Below are 17,570 nucleotides of genomic sequence, written 5' to 3'. Positions count from 1 at the left end.
AACATACTTCAAGTCTGTCCCAATGTTTTATTTGATTAGATAATGTCTTAATTCGTACTATTGCTTCAAAATAGAATTGGTTGAAAAAAATAGTAAACTCAAAAACTTATTTTTTCTAAAAAAAATTTGATTTACAGTAAAATTAGTTTTTTTTACGTGTAACTGCTTAGGTTTGTAGCCTACTAATACTGTGATCCGTGAATAAAACTGCAAATATTGCATCACTACTTTCACTTGCGATGGCTACCAAGTAATTGACTAGTAAAAAAGTAAATAATCTGTGATGCAAACCAACTAGAATTCTAAAAAGCTCCAATGATATTTTCCAAGTTATGCTTTATAGTTTGTTAGTAAATCATCACTTTGGCCAGAGAATATTACAGTAAATCATATTTTTGCTCGTTTGTAAATATAAATGATAAATCTTGAAAAAATTGATGGATTACTAAATGAGCATAACAGAATTAAGTTTACCATTTTAAATATATCCTATATTACTATATTTGAATAGAAAAAACATAGAATATATTCTAAAACACTGGTAGATCATGTTCAACAAAAATGTTGATGTATATTCAATGATTTTTAAATTGGAAATGCAGGAAACTTCGAATGAACAATAATTTGCTTGGTTTCCAAATGAAACTTTTTTGAATTATCAATAAATCCAAAAATTCTAAATATTGAATATAACTAACTCTTAATTCCCTTGCATATTCAATTCGTTTTGGACATCTATGATATTATTATGACATCAACTAAATTCAACATACAATAGTATAAATACCAAGAACTTGGAAAATCGTAAAAATACTGAAATCATTGCAGGGGGTTCTCAAACTTTTAGTGTTATGGAGCCTGTGAAAGAGTTGACAATTATTTACGGAGCCCCCAATAAATTTATGAAAATTTTCTATTGGAACTTATACATAATGTCATATTTGAATTACCGCCTTTGACGGTAACGGTTGTCAAATTTCTTTAATGCTATTATTACTTATCGATTTTTATCGGTAAGTATGTTGATAGGTATTTGTCTGCCTGTCTGTTAGATGCACGCGATATCTCACGAAAGCGAGATTGAATCTGCTCCAGATTTTGCATGTGCATTCATCATATCTCGGAACAGAAGCCTATTGATTTTGGGCGAATTATGTTGTATAATTAGCGAGGTATTAATTAATTAGTGATGGGACCCAAGGTGTCACTATGTATGGAGTAAGAGCGCTGTTCTGGGGGATCCCTGGAAGTCTTCGGTCTCTGATCAATATTTTCGTTGCTTCTTTAGAAAGTTACAAAATTAGCCAAGTCAGTATCTTAACAAGTGAATGAATAGCACATGGAGAGTTTCTCTAAAAAAGGCCTGGTTACGGAGCCCATTGAATACCTATGTCCTACAACATGCTGTTGTCTTTCCAATACTCCCTTGAAAACAAAACATCAACAGTTGAACTTGGCAATCTAACAAATATTGCACAAGACATTGTCGAGTATTTTTCCCACAAAAACTGGTCCACTATTCATTTTGGTCAAGTAATTCCTAAGAACTAACAATCTATTCAAGTATTTATATTTAAATAAGTTTCTGTAAAAATGAAGTTCAATTAGGAACAATTATAATATGTAGATTGTAAGTTCAATTCTACTCAGTGAACAAGATGTAAAAAGATAAATCGGATTGGAAATAATGGAAATCAACATAGAAGGAAATAAGAACAGCACATATAACAATACAAATATCAGGAATGTGCAAAAAATTTCTAAATTAAAATACTTAAATAGAAAAATGAAATATTCAATAGCACTTCAACAAATTAAAATATAGTTGAATGAAATTTCTATATTTTTACACAATTAAAGTTGTATTCAGTAAATTTTACCTTATTATGTATATTTATACTATTTTTTAAAACTAATTTTGGCATATATAATGATTTTACTGCATGGTGTAGCAGTTCATAAATTGCTTTTCTAGGCAATAAAGCAGGTGAATACGGTAACGGACATCACTATTCAAAATTTCATACACAGTGACTTTATATTATGAATTCTACATGTACCAGTTAACAAAACGAGCAAATAGGATTTTATAATAAATTTCGATACCATGAACAATAAACAAGAACTACTGGTAATTATGGAACTTTGAGTTTTTATTGACACTTCCAAGTATGATCAGTATCGAGTAAAACGGCCTTAAGGTTAACGCATTAGACGTCAACTTTGCTGGCAACGCAGCTCAGACATATCAGGTTCGAATCCAATAGCCCCCACCTCACCCGGGGTGAACTGAGTGCCGAGTCGAACTGTAAATCCTTCCAAATAAAAGTATCTCCTTAGATATCAGCAACTGCTTGTAAAGGCCTTTGAGGAGCAAAATGCGTGAACGAATGTCACATGATAGAAATACCTACATTCCGTACAAACAGTGGGCCATAGACCTGTATATAAAATGTTGTATGAAAAGTAAGGCTGGTTACTTCAGATAAATTGCGCTACATATTCTGAATTAGTTGTACTATGAATCATTATAAAATTCAATTTTCGGGTATTTTTTTATATCTAATCGACGATTAGTAATCGTATAAACAAAACAATGTTCTTACAACCTATTTCCTATTGTTAGTTTTTATGGAATGTTCACATATATGAGCAATGAAAATGTTTACTTGATATTTTCAGAATTCTCTTCATCAGTTGAAGCTTCATAATCATTATTTATCAATTTTATATATTCAAAAATATTTTCAATTTTTGATCTGCTTTGTTTCTTAGATAAAACAATTACTTCATTGTTGTAACGACATATCATATCCCATAATTGTCCAACATTTAAATTTGATGATTTTATATAGGTATACATTTCATGAATAGTGTGCATCAAGGCAGAATCACTGAATGTAAAATAACATAAATCACGTCCAACAACAGCAGCTGCCATAAGTTGCAATAGTGCTTTCAGAACTGGATCGCCACCAAACGCTCCGCACCCCCAATTTCCAGTCGCAATGGCTGGTGAATAGTCTGGGTCAAACTCACATCGAAAACCACAATATAGTTTATTAAGTTCTCGACGGATTTTCCCGATTTTAAACTGGTCTTCAAAATTTGTAAACCTGGTTGCATCCAAAGCAAGAATATGAGACACTTTCCTTCTCCAAGAGTCACGAGTGTTTGAATCTATATAATCACCTTCCCAAACAAATGTATTAGCGTAACCAGAATACTTGCTAAATCGCTCAGCCCCCATTATAATTAAACATTCATTATCATCTAAAACTTCAGTGAACAATCTGGAAACTATAAGTTCTGGGCAAATAGAAAATAAGATTTCTTCTTGCACCATTCCAGATCCTAGCACCCCTCCGCCAACATATTTATTAGCAAAGTCCATTTGTAACATTCCTTTTCCTTGGTCTTCGATGAGACCATCTTTGCAAATATGAAGCTCACACAGCTCGCAAGGGGTTTTGTTCCAAACAGGAAAATCATTGCAAACTCTATGTTCAAAAGTAACGGAACCTGAAGGCATTTCAGTTGTAACACGTTTAAAATAATGGAAAATAGAATGTAATTTTCCGACAATACTTTTGTCAGATTTGTCAGAACCAGAACCAACAAATATTCTATTAAAATTAATCGATGGAAATGATGCATATTCTGAAGTTGAACTGCTAGAATTCCTCCTTGGAAAAGTGCAGAGAAAAGCATTTGCTAACAAACAAGCAATTTGCTGCTGGCTTAATGTAATACAATGACTTTGCTGACGTCGCAACAGGGGAATCGGTTGAGTCAAAATGGTCGGTAATGACAAAGCCAAATTTGTCATACTTGGTAACGTTTTATCAAAAAACTCTTTCCGTTCTGCTGGTAGTAAAACCCGATTACAAAAATCATGGAGAGCAGTAAAAGACCTATTGAACCGTACATTATATTTAAGAATTGCTTCTTCAAGCTGCTTAGAATCTCTTATGTCACTAAACAACGCATTTTCAATCAATTCCCATCTGTTTGTTAATTTCCCGTTTTTACTTTGTGGAGTTGGGAAAAGACTTTTTGGTGAGCAAGGAAGTTTAACATGATCCGAATCCCAAGCGTCTGTATAAGAAGCGCGACTTGGTGGAGGTGGCCCCATATCAAAATATGAGGTATCAAATAAAACTGTGTGGTGTTGTGAAGGCTTCAGGTCAGGGAGAGGCATAAGACAGTCTGGTGCAACTTTTAAACGGCTTTTTGGTTTCCCTAACCATGATACTGTCACAGGTTCATCATCAAATTCGAGGTCAAATGAGTCTGGGAAAGTGTCAATCAAGTCTGGACTATCATACATATTTAAAACGGAGTTTTCTTTAGATGGGGCGGGAGACGAAACTTTCCTCTTAGTGGGAGGTGACTTTGAAGGAGGGGTGCTTTGCGATAAATCCGAATAATCATCTACAATTTCTTTCTTCAATAGTCTATTATTAGCTTCTCTTTTATCAGCCATAATTACTTCATACAAATCATCCTTTTCTTGAGTTGGATTCGAACTATCAGACAACACTTTGACTGATGAATTTGTATCTTTACACTTTGGCATTTCTTTTGAATTAACTTTCTTCAAAATTGCACAATTTTCTGGTGAAGCTGGTATAATATCTTCGTCGAAAGTTTCAGTCAATGTCTTTTCATTGGTATTATCAATAATGTCCAAATCCTCATCTAATATAATAACATCTTTAGAGGGACGTTTATCATCCTTTTCCATATTATCCATTGAAGTCTCTGGTTTTATACCAAAATGTGAAGACTGAATTTTCTTTGAGCAAGTTGAAGTTGGTAATTCCTCATCGGACATATGCTTTCTTTTTCTTGCTGCTTTTCCAAAAGCTTCGAAAATAGATAATTGTTTTTGTTTCCTAGGTGTTTTCTTTCCTTCTATAGATCCAGAGTTCATAATATTTTTTCAATTAAATATTATCTGTTAAAAGATTATTATTATGATTAACTTAGTGTGAGCTTAACTGCAACACATTACTCATTTATATATAGGATAGGATTTCCCACTTTCTGTTGGTTAGTTTTAAATACTCGTTTTTGCTTGTGCATATTATCTATTTATTTCCAGTGAGTGCATCTTTTTATCGTACTTTCTGTTCATTTTCATTTTAAAAGTTGTAAAATACAAAAACCTGCACTCTAAGAACCACAGTCTGACAGCAGGACAGTGAGAATGGGCTGCAAGATTCAAGTTTATATGTAGCCTTATTTCATCACTGTCACGTTGTAGTGGATTTTGGATGAGGTTGCAAAATTTGTTGAGCCAGCCCACTGGAAGTGCATGATGATATTAAACTACACTAGGCCTTCAACCAGGCCCAGACCCAAATTTAGAAATTACCTGACACCCCTGGCGGCCTACATAAAATGGATACCGGTTCCAGAGTCTTAATATTATGAAATTATGCTGTTATCTCACTTAGATATTTCTCATATCAAACAAATGTAGCCATTCTGCCATTACCAATACAATTTCGACCGAACAAGTTTTCCAGTCAGATAAAGATAGGGAAGCCCATATTCGCAAGGCACTGTTATCAGTTCGCCAATAAGACCTTGGCTCTATAGCGATACTCAGTGGTGAAACATAACCCGTCCTGGTAAGATTTTCATACAGGCATTTGCTTTCTGTTTATCTGACTCACTCGGAAAGAAACAGCACAAAAAGTAATAGATAGAGAAATTAGAAACAAAGAGCCACAGCTCCGAGACTTACCCAAACAGCGATTGATGATAGCTTTCAGTTTCGCAGCGTATTCACATTCAAAATCTATGCCAACACAATTTGAGTAATCAACTGGGAAAAAACAGTAAATAACGGAGAAACTCGAATGATGTAGGGGTCGCTGTTGGAAAATCCACATTTGCGTACCGCTATTTACGTCGGTAAAAAGGATCTCCAACTTCCAGCCCGAAAAAAAATAAATAAATAAAGAGCCACAGCTCCGAGACTTACTTAAACAGAGATTGGTAACGATTTTAGGTTAAAAAGCGAATTCGCATTCAGTATTTATGCCAACACAATTTGAATAATCAACTGGGAAAACAGTGAATAAATATATCGATGAACGATTGGATAACGGGTCAACTCAAATGATTGAAGGGACAATGGTTATTCAAAGTAACGCAGAGTGTGTTTCCTAAAATTTTATAGCAGAAAGAAAGAATGGAGTAAAATTACAACAAGCAGACTTTAGGACAGTAGTGGAGTGCGCAGCAGTATTAAATAAATATACGCAGCTCCGATACATATTTTAAACCCACGTTTCCTGACAGAGGAAGAAGTTTGGGAAAGAATTTAGCTTTGTATTTTCTGCAGTGTTATAATATTTTTCTCGTTCTATATTATTACTATTGTAGCGAATGTGGAATGTAACTATGGATTTTGATGTATTTAACCTTTTGTATTAATAGCATTTAGCAATCTCCCTGATGGTGATTTATCGTAGCAAGGCTTCACTCTTTATCGAGCAATTTGTCACGTGTTTCCGGCCTTCATTCGGGTTGAAATATAGGATTTCAAGTTTGAAGAGACTGAACACATACAAATAATAGATAGCGAAATAAAAACAAAGAGCCGCAGCTCCGAAACTTACCTATTTAACGATTAACGGCAATTCTCAGTTTCGAAGAGTATCCACATTCGGAATCTATGCCAACACAATTTGATCAAATAACCGCGAAGTAACAGTGAATAACGGGGCAACTCAAACGATGGAAAACACACATTCACGTACCGGTATTTGCGTCCGGTAGAATGTATAAAAGTAACGCCCAAGCAAAAACAATAATCAAGAAAATGAAGAGCCGCAACTTCACAACTTACCTACTTAACGATTGATAACAATTCTTAGTTTCCAAGAGTATTTACATTTAGAATCTATGCCAACATGATTTGATCAAATAACCGCGAAATAACAGTGACTATGAGGCAACTCGAATGTTAGAAAACACACACTTGTGTACAGGTATTTACGTAAGCAGCATGTTTAAAAATAATATTCACAAAACGAAAAGCCGCAGCTCTGAGACTTATTGAATTAACTATTGATGGCGGCTATCAGTTTCGAAGAGTATTCACATTCGCTCATTCGGAATCTATGTCAACACAATTTGATCAAATAACCGCGAAATAACGGTGAATAACGGGGCAACCCAAATGATAGAAAACACACATTTGCGTACCGGTATTTGCGTCCGGTAGAATGTATAAAAGTAACGCCCAAGCAAAAACAATAATCAAGAAAATGAAGAGCCGCAACTTCACAACTTACCTACTTAAAGTTTTTGGTACTTATTTTATGAGTGGTTTCGCGAGTTGTTGCTTGTAAAATGGGGTATTTGTAAACTATCATTCTAATTCATACCATTCAACAATCTGTTTTTTAAAAGTACCGATAAAGAATATTAGCCTAGTCTATCACATATTATTCTACACTAATTTTTGATTACTGTATTTAAACTGAAACTCATAGGAAGACAACGTAATCATTCACTTCTTTGATTTATATTTAAATTTTTGAAAAACAACTAAAAGCTAACAAATATAATTCAAAAACGCGAAAATGAGGTCATGTTCACGACCACGCCTGAAAATCTGTCTGAGTGAGTGTGTCTGAGCGGACGCGAAAGGGGGCATTGTGACGTTTATTTTTGCATCTTGTTGATTGGCCAATGTCACGAAGTAAACAAGGAAGTCTATGCCCGGAGATAATCTACGCTCGAGGAGTAAACTACATTGTTTTACGTAACAGAATTTATCGTGAGACACGTTTGGACTAAATTTTATTATATCCTGAAAATTCTATTGACCAGCAAATCGTTTAACGAGCCTACAATTTAATTATAATTAGACAAATAGGAACACGAAGAAAAGTTGATGCTGAGGGCAGGGGTTCAATAGCGCAGTAAATATTCGAATATGTTGCAATGCAATAAGAAAAAAAAATCATGTTCTATTCGAGAGATTCATCACTGTTTAATTTTTGTAAGAATGTATCTTCTTAAGGAAAATCTTTATCAAAATTTCAAAAACCATGCAAAAATATTCACTTCGATGTTTGGAAGTACATATTTGTGCGAACAATTATTTTCGAAAATGAACATTACAAAGAACTGGGATTAGTGATGGCCATTTAGAAAAAGTTCCTTGGTGTCGTAAAGCTATCAAGCGCGATGCAGCAACAAGACAGTGTCACATTAAAAGTTATTGTAATCATTTTTCAATAAGACGACTGAGTTGAGTTCACGAATTGTCGCAGCTTTCGCGCTGTTCCGTTTTTAACTTTCAAAAAATATAAGCGACCCGCAAAAGAATAGCAACCCTAAATTTTGCCCCGCGAGCGACATGAAATCTGCTGACCCATGGGCCGAAGCCGATAGTCGGTCACGGCTTCTTCCACATCCGAGTCCATGAATCCAAAAACAAATGGCTGATTAATTCTATGGACTGGTGACCGTGGTAGGATGAGGAGTCGGAGATGAATTTTATCGAGTATTTTGATGCATGTCATCAGGCTGTAGGAATGAATGAGATGTACGAAAATCATTATTATAAGTTTGGGAAAATCAACTTTGTTTTCATTATTTTAATGTGAAATGGGGTGAATTTAGGGAGATAAATGCTATAAGGCAAGAGTACACGGCGGCTCCTTAGGAGGTAGAACCCTGGATTCTTTCATTTTCGATATATCATATTATGGTGAAAAACATGTTATATATTCGTTTCTGACTTTACATTTTTTTTGTAGTGCCGGGGGGCGATGAAGTTGTATAAACTACTGTAGGGGGGCGATGGTCAAAAAAGTTTGGGAACCACTGCTCTAGGATAGATTACGTGTTTTTTCATTCACTACTGACTCACACAGTAGACCTAACGCAGCTCTATTTTGCTGAGGTGGATAAACTATAATTATGATTACTATGTATACCTATATTTCTTATATGACTATTTTACCTTGTCGCTTATTTAATATATTTTACTATCTTTCACTGTATTATTTACCAGGTAGGCTATGTATAAAACATATATAAACAAATAATTTATATCGAACTTAGCCTCATTGAAACATAACATCCTTAAAACTAAGATTGTTAGAACACGCAAATTTGCTTCACGTTACTATTTTTTGATAGTATGCCAAAAGACCACCGCCAAGAGGAAAATAACGCACATCCATTCCTTCGTTTGGGGAGGGGAGGGGAGCGATGATACAATGACGATGTGTCGCAGACCATAGCGTCTGCGATTATATTGTGTGGAACATTTTCCCCAATTGCTGAGATGAAGAACATGTGGATACACAAAGACTATTTGGGTTATGTTTTTGCTGGCTACATTTGGAAGCGACTTGAACTCCACTTAAACTAAGAATTGCTATCGATCGTTAAGTCGGCGAGTCTCTGAGCAGTGGAACCTGTTTTATTTCGTATGACTTGAACATGTTCAGACCTTATTCTCAAACATGCTGCCGATGTAAATACACGCAAATGTTTGTTTTCTATCACTTGAGCTAGCCCGTGGGTACTGTTTTTTCGCTATTGTTTAATCAAATTGTCTTGGCATAGATTCCGAATGTGAATACTCTTCGGAATTGAGAACAGCCGTCGATCGTTGATTAGGTAGGTCTCAAAGCTGCGGCTTTTTTTTTTAAATTTTAAACGTGTTTGGAACACATAGTTTTAAAAAACATGCCGCTGAGCTGACCACGGGTACAACAATCGGTGTTTTTTTCTGCGTTGGCGTAGACTCTGAAACTGAGAGTTGCAATCAATCGTTGAACAGGTAAGTCTCGAGACTCAGTCATATTTACAAATCGGAGCTGAGACGCTTCATTTTCTTCTTGTAAATGTTTGAACGTTATACATGCTACCGACGCAAATACCGGTACGCAAATGTGTGTTTTCTATCATTTGGGTTGCCCCGTTATTCACCGTTATTTCGCGGTTATTTGATCAAATTGTGTTGACATAGATTCCGAATGAGCGAATGTGAATACTCTTCGAAACTGATAGCCGCCATCAATCGTTAATTCAATAAGTCTCAGAGCTGCGGCTTTTCGTTTTGTGAATATTATTTTTAAACATGCTGCTTACGTAAATACCTGTACACAAGTGTGTGTTTTCTAATATTCGAGTTGCCTCATAGTCACTGTTATTTCGCGGTTATTTGATCAAATCATGTTGGCATAGATTCTAAATGTAAATACTCTTGGAAACTAAGAATTGTTATCAATCGTTAAAATGGTAAAGTATAGGAAGAATTATTGCTGTTTTGATTAAGGCAACCCCTCACCGGGTTAGGCCCTCGACAGCAACGAAGCAAGAAGAAAAGGAAGAAGAAGATGAACTACGCCGAAGCCGCCTCAACAACGCCTACACCTACAAGCGAAGAAATGACTGCACCGACTACACGACCTCGCAGTCTGTTCCTGACAACCACCAAAGACCTGGACTTCCCTCGACTGTTCGACATCCTGAAGACCGACTCAGCGTCCCGCAACTATGTCGACAACATCACGGGACTGTTCGAGGGAAGAAAAGGTCAGTGGATTTGTACTTTTGCCGCCACCGACGAACCCAACTCTAGCTGTCGCGAGAAATTCTTGCACGACACAAAGGGTGAAATAAGAGTTTCAGACGGTACTATTACGGTATCGCTGCCTACCGAAGCACCAATCCGAATATCCATTCGGGGAATACCGGGTGAAACTTCCTACAAAAAGGCCGTGTCGACAATCGAACGACTGCAGTGCGGAAAAGTCCGGAATGCCACCAGAAACTGGTACAGAGGTACGTCCATTTATAACGGATACACTTCCTTTTTTATTGAAAATTTTAAAAAGGACAGGTTACCAGATTACTTGGTCATTGACGGGAAAAGCTGCAAAACTTACCTGCCCAGGGAATTATATGTGCCAACCTGTGGTAGGTGTTTGAAATCCGGTCACAACTTCACCGAATGCGAAAGCGAACCAGTCTGTCGCTACTGCAAACAACCGGGCCATCTTTTAAAAGAGTGTCCATCCAGAAGGAAAGAATTTCCATCAATTTCCGGCTCTACATGGACCCTTCCACGACGTAGAAAACAGCTATCAGAAAACCCACCTCATTTGGAACAACCAAGTAATCAAAATGCTTCACAACCTGCAACAGTATCGGATTTACAAAATGCCTCACAACCTGGACTAATTTCGGATTTACAAAGCGCTTCACAACCTGGACTAAATTCGGATTTACAAAATGCTACACAACCAGGACAAGTTTCGGAATTACAAGTCAACCAAAATGCCGTACAACCTACACTACAAACTACAAAACCGGATATACCAGTCGATCAAATGGATTTACAACCTGAATCGACCATTCTTGGACATACTCCGCATGACAACAGGATTGATCCAACCTCGGATGTAATCGAATTTTCTTCCTCCACCGATTCAACCGACTTAAAAGAAATTAGTAATTGGTCGGAGTGCGAGGATGTGGGAAGCGTTATAAGCCCTCTGTTAACACCGCCGAGTCAGCCGCAACTCAAACAAACAAGGCAATCGTCAAGACTAAAACAATCATCGACGATTGGAAACACCCCTTTTCATCCTCCATCGAAAGGCAACCCTTATGTAAGAGTGATGGTGCACAACATCCAGCCACCGGACTTAACAACATCTTCCGTTTTTTCTACTACACCTGATGAAATATCTTCCGCACCGGCTAATCTAGAATACAACCAATCAAAATCCAAAACCGTGGACATACCTGAACCAAATCTCGACAATTCGGATTATGCTAATAAAAGAAGCCGTGAAGAAACGTCATCAGACTCGTCATTTTCGACCACTTTGGAATTTAGACTTGTTGGCAAAAAGAAAAAATAGTGGTAAGTTAATTCGGACCCCACAAATCAAAATTCTGTAACCTGGACATTTAATTCGGCCTTTAAACATCGAGCGTAAAACAAACTGCCCAGTTGATGGCATAAAACTCAACTTGATAATACCATCCCACTTATAGCGGATGTGATGAATGGAAGACTACCTCTTCATGTGGTATATAAAATGGTGATCTCTATGGCAAAGAGAAGGGATCCATATAACTTCCGTCGGCATAGTCTGGGTATGAAGGCAATTGGGCTGGATTCCAGACTTTGTCGTTCTGATCCGTAGGCAAAAAAAAAAAAAAAAAAAAAAAAAAAAAAAAAAAAATATAGGAAGAATTTTCCGCGGGCAAAGGTCGGGGAAAGGTCCATTCAGTGAATCATCCTGGGCCAGATTATTTTACTCCGGCCGTATTTTGCCGACCGATACGCAAACTACCGTACCTTACTGCGAAGACGAGTCCAGCAATCCTTTCTCGTTTGGTAATCGCCCACGTGATTCAAGCCTGCGAATGCACACAGAGTACAGAATTAAGTACGCGATGCACCGAAGAAAAACAGGTTTCGCGAAATAGCCCCCCTATCGCCCCCTTCGACGTTTTCGCCCTCCTCTGTATCGTTTTCGCCCACAGGAGGTCTTTAAATTTAATAAACAACGAGAGTTTACCGTTCTAATCAGACTATTATTATATGGGTGGCGTTCATTTAAAGAAGATATATAAAGCCTTCAGTTATGTTAAAGTCAATTCCCGAGAATTGCCGTTGTGTTTTGCGGATCTCGGGTTTAATGTCGCTTCAAATTATATTCTTTCGTGACAGATATTACTTGAGATCAAACCAGACACTGTGTGATGTGCAAGGAAATACGTTTCCGCCGTTTTTTTCCTTATGTCACCTTTCTTGCAACACTCATTCCCTTACGAATTGTTATATTGAGTAATTTAAAAACTTGCAGCGTGAGCAAGCTTAGTGCCATCGTCAAATACCAAGCAAGTCAGTCTAAGTTGGTATTTCGGGACCTAGCTGAAAGAAAAAACTGGATTGCCCGGCGTTAAGTCGGCTCTGCGTTTCGTCACTACTGTCACATGGCCGACGCTTAAAAACAGAGGAGTGTTTTTACTAGAATAAAGGCACAAAGCGTTAGAAAAAGGGTTTTAATCTCGGTATCCCAGCCCCAGTTGGAATTGCTAAAAAAAAACTCAAAAACGTTCCTCCATTGGATACAAATATATGCTAAAATGTCCAGAAAAAGTTTCAGTGTTTATTTTTAATAAAGAAGGTAAATATGATACTTGAATACGAAAAATAAGCGAATATTTTGAAGTTTGAGTCGTCTAGTGAACTCGTAATATTTTAATAAACACCGATAAACTATATAAAATTATGCTCTAAAATTTCTGTGATGCCCCTCTTTGCTTGGTGCCCTAAGCACGTGTTTATATTGTTTAATGGTTAATTCAGCAGGCGCTGAGTAAGACAATGTTAGATTGCTGGGTTTGCAAATAAGTTAGGAGACACCCGTGTTTTCAGATTAAGTGCTACTTTCTGTAGCATGTACAGTCCTTTTAACAGTTCATCACGTTTAATATATAATTCTATATTAATCTTATCTGATATGCTTTTGTTCAGTTGAGTTTAAAAAAAAAACTTTTGTTCAGTGTAAGTATCATTTCACTGATTTTAGGTTCAGATCTCATTCTTAGGGTTTTATTTCTAATGGATTGCCCTTTTTATTGCCGTAGTCAATAAGATCAGCATGCTTTTTAATTCTTCATCGGCTCCGATTTGTTGTGGCAGTTTTAGGCATATCATGAGTTATTGTGTTAGACGTAGATTTTGTTGTTTTGTTAACGTTGTTAGTGTGGCTTTTGTACATCTGGAAGTTGAGATGCATTTGACAAACAGGTGTTCTCCAGATTTATCATCGGCTTTACAAAAGTTGCACAGCTTGCTTGCGATTGTATATCCTCGGCTTGTTGTTGGTGACTAATATTTTATGGGCTATGTTCCATAACAGTGATTTACTTCATCGTCAATAATATATTTGTGTATGTTCGCAAATTCGTGGTTAGCCATTTGAGTGATTTTGCATGTGGTTCGTCTGAGCCAAAGTGGTCTGAGCACTTTTTCGTCGTAAATTTCTTTATTCGAGTTCTGCTGGATTTCTTCTTTTGTGATTTTCAGTTCTTTAATTAATATCAGTCCGTGTGCCCACTGTTATGGGCGATCAAGAGGAGAGGAGAACTTCTTTAATTAATATCAGTCCGTGTGCCCACTGTTATGGGCGATCAAGAGGAGAGGAGAACGCACTTTTGCCGACGCAATCACTTTTAATAATACAAATCACGGCGCATTGGAAAGCAAAATAAAATTAATTTACACTAATTTACAACAAATTACGAGTAAGAATTTACCGACAGCTCTCGCTAACAGATGGAAACGATAAATGTGAGAAATCTTGTGTTCTTGTTTTCTTTCTGCGACTATCATATCTTTCCAATTTCCAATTTTTCATAATGGCGGTCAACACCGCTTTTTTAAATTTAGAAACGTCGTAACAAATTAGTAAATAATTTATTTTATGGAAATTTTCCGAGATTTTAGGGAAAACTACTAAGATATGCCATTATTGCCGATTTATTTAAGTATTAGTATCAGTGTTTTAACCCAAAGCCAGGTTGCGTGAATACTCAGTGTTCGATTATTATTATAATACGAAAATAACACGGACACTATATGAAATTGAAAGCATAAAAAAGTCAACTATCAGCCTCACAAATATTGCATCCCGGGGACAGTAATGATAATATTGTTCGCTTAAAATTGGGATGATATGGAGGATCAGATCCTACACAGAAGATAAAAAAAAAATTGTGTTGTGAATTCACTCCTTGTTAATAGGATACTACATCAATGATCAACTTGAGTTAACGACGAACTGGGTTTTACAAACTTTAAATAATGCCAAGAGGTTATTTGAATGCAAAAGAGGTTTAGAACCGCGATATTTGTGGTTAAACCAGAACACAATTTTGTCAAATGTCAGATAAAGGTTTTGTTAAAAAGAGGAAGATAAACACACAAACATGGCCGCACATCATTCCAAATTGGCAACCTATCTATATATATAGTTTAATCAATGGTGGACGAAACAATACTCTCCTTTTCAGAAGTCCTATCAAAAAATTCTAACCTCACGTAGTCTTTTCGTTTCAACACGGGAACAATGCTTAGTGGCAATGTTATGTGACAACAATATGGTAAGGGAAGAACTCCGCGCTGGTACAACGGTAAGACTTTTTTACTCTTATACCACACAGTGTAAACGGATAGCTGTAATTATATATTTGTGCCAATGTGATATAGTTAATGTTGTTGCAATGCTCGTTTTTTTCGCGGTTGGTTGGCGAAATAATGCAACTCTCGCACTTTATAATGGGCTTATTTACGTCTTTCGCTACGAATAGCTCCGATACAAGCAGTCAATGATATACAACGATGTGTAAGAAGCTACTATCATTTGGGATGACCAAAATCGCATCGTTTTGGAATTGCCCACTCAAATATTTACACCCTCGGCGAAAGTGGGTTCGTGGGACTATCCCGTACTCGGCGGCGTGGCGCATCGTGCTGAGCGTTAGGAATACGCTCGCCACCGCTCTCTGATTACCCTGCGTGGGTTCGCAGGTCCGAATCTCATGCGGGGATGGTTATGTGTGAGAGGTTTGCTGAACTCCTCGCAGCCGAAGGGTGGTTCACGTATTCGCTGGTCGGTTACGGCTTCCTCCACCATTAAGCCCATGCTTCTGAAAAGAAATAACTGGCTAACTAATCCCATAACCGACCTGGACTGGAAACCGGACGAGAGGCCGTGGTTTGCCATATGATTAACCCGTCTTAGCGGCTTTCCTCTCCCCCGGGATAGATATGTAAATCCTATCCTATCTTACATAGGCCTGAGGGCCCATGCGCACTAAGTAAATGGCCGCGGCGCACGAGTTCCTTCATCGGAAATCGCTGTGCTAGGCTAACGCGCCCAAGAATGAACATATTGAAAGTAATAATATTTCATATAATGTAATTGTAACCGTGATCAAATTTATTCCTTTTTATAACTCTTATTAAATATTTCATACCAATTTTCGTTTCAGGATGAAGCAAGTGCAGAGCTTTGGAAGGTTGACGAGTGTTTTGAATTCCTCTTGAATAAAAAGTTTGTAACAAAAACATGGCAGGAAGCAGATCATTCTGAGTAGATTTGCTGACGCTCCGGAAGTATGGTACACATACTATGTTCAGGTTGTGCGCCATATTGGTACACATACTTCGGGAGCGCCGAGCTGCTTCGTGCAACGAATGGTGCCCATATAGAAGTGTACTAAACAGAGTAAAGATATTTTTAAATAAACGTTCAGAAGTGTATTAAATGTGTCAATAGATGTCAATGCTGAATTCATTTACTTTTTTCTATATACCGTATTTGCTCGTTTAATAGCCCGGGCGCTTATTTTTTTAAACATACTCACTAATCGGGCCCTTATTCAAACCGGCCCTTATTCAAGCAGGGGCGCTTGTTATTTTTAAAGTAAAATTACACACAAAAATACCGGTAGATAAGATTGATCGTTACAATAATTAATTTCCATTTCCAGTTCTTAAGTATGATTTAAACGACAATAATGAAAATTTTGACTTTTTCTACGCACCGCAGGTACAAATCCGCAAAAAAAAAAAAATTTACACCGGGCGGGTATTCAAGCACCGGCCCTTATTTATTTTTATGTCCTGTTCACACGGGCGGCTATTCAAACGGGCCCTTAATCTAGACCGGGCGTTAAAACGAGCATTTACGGTATGTATATTGTTTTCTAAAACTTACTTTCCTAATTTCATCTACCGTAGGAAGGATAAACCAGCCGGCCAACATACTATCTCAGCTGTGGAAGGAGTTTAAAACAACAACTGCTTCAGCTACAGCGACTGAATTACCGACCAATTCCAGCACTTTTTCAGTATCTGCAAAATCTTCTGTTGGAGATACAAGCTCTACATTGGCGTTGCATGGTTCCTCTGTTACTACTCGGAATGATGAATTTGAGTCGAGTACAACACAAGGTGGGAACAGTGGTTAAAGATAATATTTTTTGCTAAAAGGTTATTATTTTTATTTGAAATTGAATTATCCGTAAGATCAGCAGAGCCATTGTATAACATCTCACGTGACAAATTGCATACCCGTACTACGGCGTTTTGGACTTATGAAAATATGTGTGTGTGTGCGTAGATGTATTTGTAGCATGGTAATTTTGGTTGCACAATTTATAGATTTTATTTTATTCTTACGCAGAATACGTAAGCTTTCATTTTCCTATAGCCACCGCCTTGACTTGTCTCCCAACAAAACCCACGAGGTTGGCAACTACCGGTATCTCGCTCTCTACTTCAAACTCACAAACTACAGATTATGAGAATATTGAGTTGAGCTCGACGCAATGTAAGTTCAGTCTTGCCAATTTCACATTTTATGATCAATTACCTTTCCTATTTCACATAAAAACAGTACTGCAATCATGGTAGGTACTATAGTCAAGGGCGTGCCAAACTTTCTGCGGCCCAGGGCGAGTTTCTGTTAATGATACTCCTAATACCCAAATAA

The 17,570-nt window shown here is 37.1% G+C and overlaps 1 protein-coding gene across 1 annotated transcript; it reads right to left on the bottom strand.

Moving 5' to 3' along the window:
* Window positions 1-1,587: 1,587 nt before the first annotated feature.
* Window positions 1,588-4,981, bottom strand: LOC120326331 (poly(ADP-ribose) glycohydrolase-like). Its single transcript, XM_039392599.2, has 2 exons — window positions 2,670-4,981; window positions 1,588-2,441 (listed from the first exon to the last, which is right to left on the bottom strand). The coding sequence occupies exons 1-2, from the start codon at window positions 4,934-4,936 to the stop codon at window positions 2,411-2,413; spliced, it is 2,298 nt and encodes a 765-aa protein (XP_039248533.2). The 5' UTR covers window positions 4,937-4,981; the 3' UTR covers window positions 1,588-2,410.
* Between the last annotated feature and the right edge of the window lie 12,589 nt (window positions 4,982-17,570).

This window comes from Styela clava, chromosome 4 (genome assembly GCF_964204865.1).
Source record: "Styela clava chromosome 4, kaStyClav1.hap1.2, whole genome shotgun sequence".
Classification (NCBI taxonomy): Eukaryota; Metazoa; Chordata; class Ascidiacea; order Stolidobranchia; family Styelidae; genus Styela; species Styela clava.
Note: the sequence above shows the minus strand (reverse complement) of the source record. Positions and strands in the feature narration are given on the sequence as shown.